This window comes from Pinus tabuliformis, chromosome 4_2 (assembly GCF_031772625.1).
Source record: "Pinus tabuliformis cultivar Carrire ecotype Pingquan chromosome 4_2, CPIR1, whole genome shotgun sequence".
NCBI lineage: Eukaryota > Viridiplantae > Streptophyta > Pinopsida > Pinales > Pinaceae > Pinus > Pinus tabuliformis.
The window spans coordinates 1,183,917,531-1,183,922,302 of NC_142304.1; the positions used below are offsets into that span (position 1 = coordinate 1,183,917,531).

The 4,772-nt window shown below is 38.9% G+C and overlaps 1 protein-coding gene across 1 annotated transcript; it reads right to left on the reverse strand.

Annotated features, from left to right (window-relative positions):
• Window positions 1-431: 431 nt before the first annotated feature.
• LOC149173904 (uncharacterized) lies at window positions 432-1,455 on the reverse strand. Its single transcript, XM_089426869.1, has 2 exons — window positions 978-1,455; window positions 432-871 (listed from the first exon to the last, which is right to left on the reverse strand). The coding sequence occupies exons 1-2, from the start codon at window positions 1,453-1,455 to the stop codon at window positions 432-434; spliced, it is 918 nt and encodes a 305-aa protein (XP_089282995.1).
• Between the last annotated feature and the right edge of the window lie 3,317 nt (window positions 1,456-4,772).

Below are 4,772 nucleotides of genomic sequence, written 5' to 3' on the forward strand. Positions count from 1 at the left end.
GATCGATCCTTACTGCTGATATTATGCATTAGAAACTGAGTTTCCCCTTAGTTGCTGCCTCAGAATTCGGAGATGTGTTTTGACTGTCGATTTTGTTTGTCCAGGCATTCTCTGTCGAAAAACCACAACATCAAGTTTCATACTATGCCCTTTCATCTGATTAGCAATTATGTCTACCTGATCCTCTTTTGTTCCTTCATCGGGTTTTTTGATGAAGGACTAAGCACCTGTGATTAAACAAAAGCGTTTATTTCCCTTGCTCCCTGTCTAGCCCATGAAGAGAATACTGTAACACTGCCTGAAAGGATGTCACCTTGACCACCCAAAGAACATACAACTGAGATACCTTCCAGGACTCCATGAGATCCCCCAATGGAAAAGGTTTAGCATAAGAACTAGGTCTAGACATGAAAACATAGTAAATATCATGATCATTGTACGAATCCGCTTTGTATTGAAGTTGCAAGTTCCCACAATTGATCACATCTGACATTCTGATGGCGTTCCCGAACACTTTTCACCGTTTCGAGTACCAATTCCGGCCTTTGCGATGTGTAATTTTCAATTACAGCATACACAACTTCCTGAATTTGTTCATTTGGGTCATCCATATGCAATATGAGATTGTTGAGAAAACCCTTTATATCAGTATTTCTAGACGATGAAGATGCTACACTTAGGAAGTTTGAAATCGCAGGTAATATCCCAAGACGAACAACATCACTGCTATCATCTAACCGCTTTTGTAATGATTTTCTCACTACTGTTATCTGTTCATCATCCAGAACAGAGCCAACAATTCGAACAATATGCTCAATAACATGGCAGCTAACACGACATGTATCAGTGGAATAATCTTCTTCTAAGCACGCTGTCACAACGTGAAGAAATTGTTGCGTGTAATAAAACTACTAAATGCTCCTTACTGCACAGATCTCGTCTTAGAAATGTCCCACATGCACTGATTGCCTAATAACGAATCTCTGCTGCAACCTTTCCAGTATGCCACACTGAACAGGGCAACAATAATCTACCAATGGTCTGTAATGCATGTGGTTTCCACCAAATGCCCAATTCATGCAACCCAAATAATTTATCCAATAAATCCACAAAACATAATCGTAGTGCAGGATCCTTCTCTGGATTCAAGCAATCGGCAAATAATTGCAACAATATCCCCAGATAAGGACCCACACAATTTCCAGCATTTTGAAGAAATGCTTTAAAGAGAAATGTTCCAGATGAACTCCCCAACCATTCAGAATACCCAGCTGTAACAAATCCAAGAAGAGCTTCTGTATGCCTTGCATACAATTCTTTTCCAGAAGACAACCCAACTGTGCAGGCAAGATTATTCATCAACAGAGCAACATGTTGCTGTAATTGTCTATAATCATCAAAACACTGAAGACGAAGCAACAATATTGATAATTCGAACAATATGCTCAATAACATGGCAGCTAACACCACGTGTATCAGTGGAATAATCTTCTTTTAAGCAGGCTGTCACAACGTGAAGAAATTGTTGCGTGTAATAAAACTACTAAATGCTCCTTACTGCACAGATCTCGTCTTAGAAATGTCCCAAGTGCACTCATTGCCTGATAACGAATCTCTGCTGCAACCTTTCCAGTATGCCACACTGAACAGGGCAACAATAATCTACCAATGGTCTATAATGCAGGATGTCAATGTTCTACGAACAACTTCCCTATCTGCAAAGCCTTGCATCAGAATAGCCCCTGTATCGATGTGTTGTGCAATTGTAACTACCAAGCTTTTCTCATCCCACTTTATAGTCTCTAAGAGACTTTCAACCTGAAGTTTGCACGTTTTAAGGCCTTGAGCTTCCCATTGAAAATCATTTCTTGATTGAAAACATTATTGCTACAAAGATTCCAGATTGACCCTTTTGTTTTCGCAAGATCACCAACAAAACTATAATTATGACCGAGGAATTCTTGCAGTTGCTTTTCTTTAATGTTCTTCGACACTTTTGCCCTTGTGAGATTGCCATACTTCTCTTTTTTTTACTATGTGCAAGGGTGCTATGAGTTGAAGCAAAATTTTGATAACAACAATATCTTGATTAAATAGGACCATTTCATATTCCCCTGAATTTCAATTTTGTCAGATGCTGGGAGAGCATCAGTTCTAGTGCCATCATTCAGACCAAAACATTAATGATTTCCTGTTGCAATATTTTCAACATCTGAACATACTGATGCCATAATAGAAGCCTCTGAATTTGCAACTTTATCTTGTTCTAGTATCATGGATTTCATAGAAGAATGATTTTTAGGGTTTCAATAGGCATAGAGCCATCTCGCCAAAGGCTTTTGAAAGTATCCATGTTAGAAGAAAGGGGAAATGACATCATCCCAGACAAGCCTTCCTAAGTAGGCCCAACAACATCCTTATCTAATGCAGGCTCAGAATTATATTTCCTTTTGGCTTCTTTGCCTTTTATCCATTCAATTTTTTTTTCATAAATAGGAGTCAATCATTCATTTGATCATATCTTCTGATTCGGGAGCCGGTTTTGGGAGTATGATATACCATTGGAAATATTTTTCCGAGCTTGTTTTGATGGGCACGCTTATGACATGTTTTTCACTGAAGATCATGTGCAAAGAATCTAACAAAACTAGACGTAGTAAGAGCCCATTTTGATCACCAGTGACAACCTGCGAAGACTGGAACTAACATTGGCCTTATTGGGGATGGCAACACCTTGGAGGTTTCAAGAACACCGTAGAACAAGTGCCTCATCCATTGGGCAATACAGTGAAACCACTGCAAAACCAAAACAACTTATACCAATCCAAAAAAATAGACACACTGCAACCTATACATAAACAAATAACGGAAACAAAATGCTGCCTTGGGCAGCTTATTTATGCACATACCTACCTTACTTTGCAGCAAAATCAATAGATCAAGTGATGTTGTAATGCCAGATCAACCAATCAAGTAATTGTGACAAGGATTCTGCTTGGAAGTGCTTGAAACAAATCATAAATGAAAATGCTGACAACCATACATGCACAAAATGAGTCTGGCTGTGTAAAAGGCATTCTGGTTTGTCATTGAAATTGATTTTTTTTCCATGTACGCTGCAATAGGATCGAAGAAACCAGACTCTGTTTGCTGCCCTAACTCCTCAACATAGGCCTCCAACTACAAATTGTCAATGCAAATATCCACGGGCAACCCTATTGTTTCTTGTTTTGAAGGAGGGAGAGTTTCCAAGAACTTTTTGGGATCTCGAAATTCATATGATTTAATTTGAACATCCAATAGTTCAATTTCATTTTCTAATCTTTCAACAACTAAGCCAAGAAAACAATATTTACTTTCTGGTGTGAGTCGGCTGGATTTCAGACAAAGAAACATTGATGTCGAGAAATCCTGATCAATCTGCAATTTTACTAACTCATCCCTTAAAGTCAATAACATTTCACCAGATAAAGGATTTTCCACATACCCTGTCATCGGTGATTACCATCAACGCTCTGAAATCTGGATTCGTTGGTAGTGAAGTTGCTCTGAAACTCTGAAGCTCAGGGTCTTGAACAATGGAGTCACCAGGTAGATGATTTCAGCCTTCATATGTGTCTGACCGCTGTCCACCATCAACAACCAGATCTGCAACTTGAAAGATCTTTCCCGGAGAAGATCTGTCACCTCGTTCCCCAGCAACGACGTCAATATGTTAGCACTCAGGATTGTACCTCAAGGCTGAGAAAAGGAAATCCCGAGGTAACCACAGACCAAGCTTTCAATCTGGCATCTAGCCCTGCTAGACCAGAGAGGGCTCTCTCTTTGCCAACAAAATGTGGCTGCAATAAGTGAATCTTAGGCTAGCTATGAAGTATGGGGATTTGATTGAAATTTTTGGGTCGAAACAACAAGAGAAAGGACCATTGGGCTATGGAGCCGAGGCTGGTTTCTACCGGAAAACTTGGGGCAAAGTAAGCACAATGCTCAACTAGATAAAAAATGTAAATGAGAGAAGAAAAGAGGAGAAAGCCCACTGCCCTGCAGGCATCAATCAGGGGATGAATCTCTAGTGGCAGCTTTAGAAGAAAGAGAAACACAGGGTTACTCAACAGAGCATCTAACAGAGGATGGATTCTGCAAAGATAACCACTAAATTTAACAACAAAATCATTTTGAAAGGAGCATCGTGCGTGGATGGATTCCTAACACTTCCCTTAGATAATGATGTAACAAGAATTAGCAGAAAAAACAAAGTATGTAAGTGATCTTACAAGGAACACATGCTGGATATTAAACACCGTGATGGATCCCAAATCTAAAGGGCAGAAAATGCTCCTTTAAAAATAATATTCAGAAAAAGCTTTACACAGTCCAAAGTAGGCTCACTCTGCTGCAAAATCAAAGCCTTACATCTTCAAAATTTTTCCTACATAAACCCTATTACATCTTAATTTTGATTTCCTAAACATAGGAATCAAAATAATTAAAATCAAAATCAAAACCAAATATGTGCTGCAGTCAAATAACATAAATTAAAATTATAACTAAATAATCTAATTAAATCTCATCAAAACAGAACAATTGATTTGCTGCCACAAGTCGAATTTCCTGTCGAAGTTTGTTTTGGAACCATCGCTGGAAATCTGGGATGCTGATCAAATCATCCTCCACCTGCGCCCTGTAGATGCCTTGGATGCCCAAAATCTTTGCCATCTGTTTGTTGAACTATTTGAACACTGCCACATGTTGAAATTTTCTATTGGGTATTA

Excerpts from the sequence above, each read along its gene's own strand:
- LOC149173904 (XM_089426869.1), bottom strand. The coding sequence starts at position 1,455 with ATGTTATTGAGCATATTGTTCGAATTATCAATATTGTTGCTTCGTCTT. Across the intron at positions 872-977 it reads AAAGGTTGCAGCAGAGATTC|CGTGCTTAGAAGAAGATTAT; the intron begins GTTATTAGGCAA and ends ACGTTGTGACAG.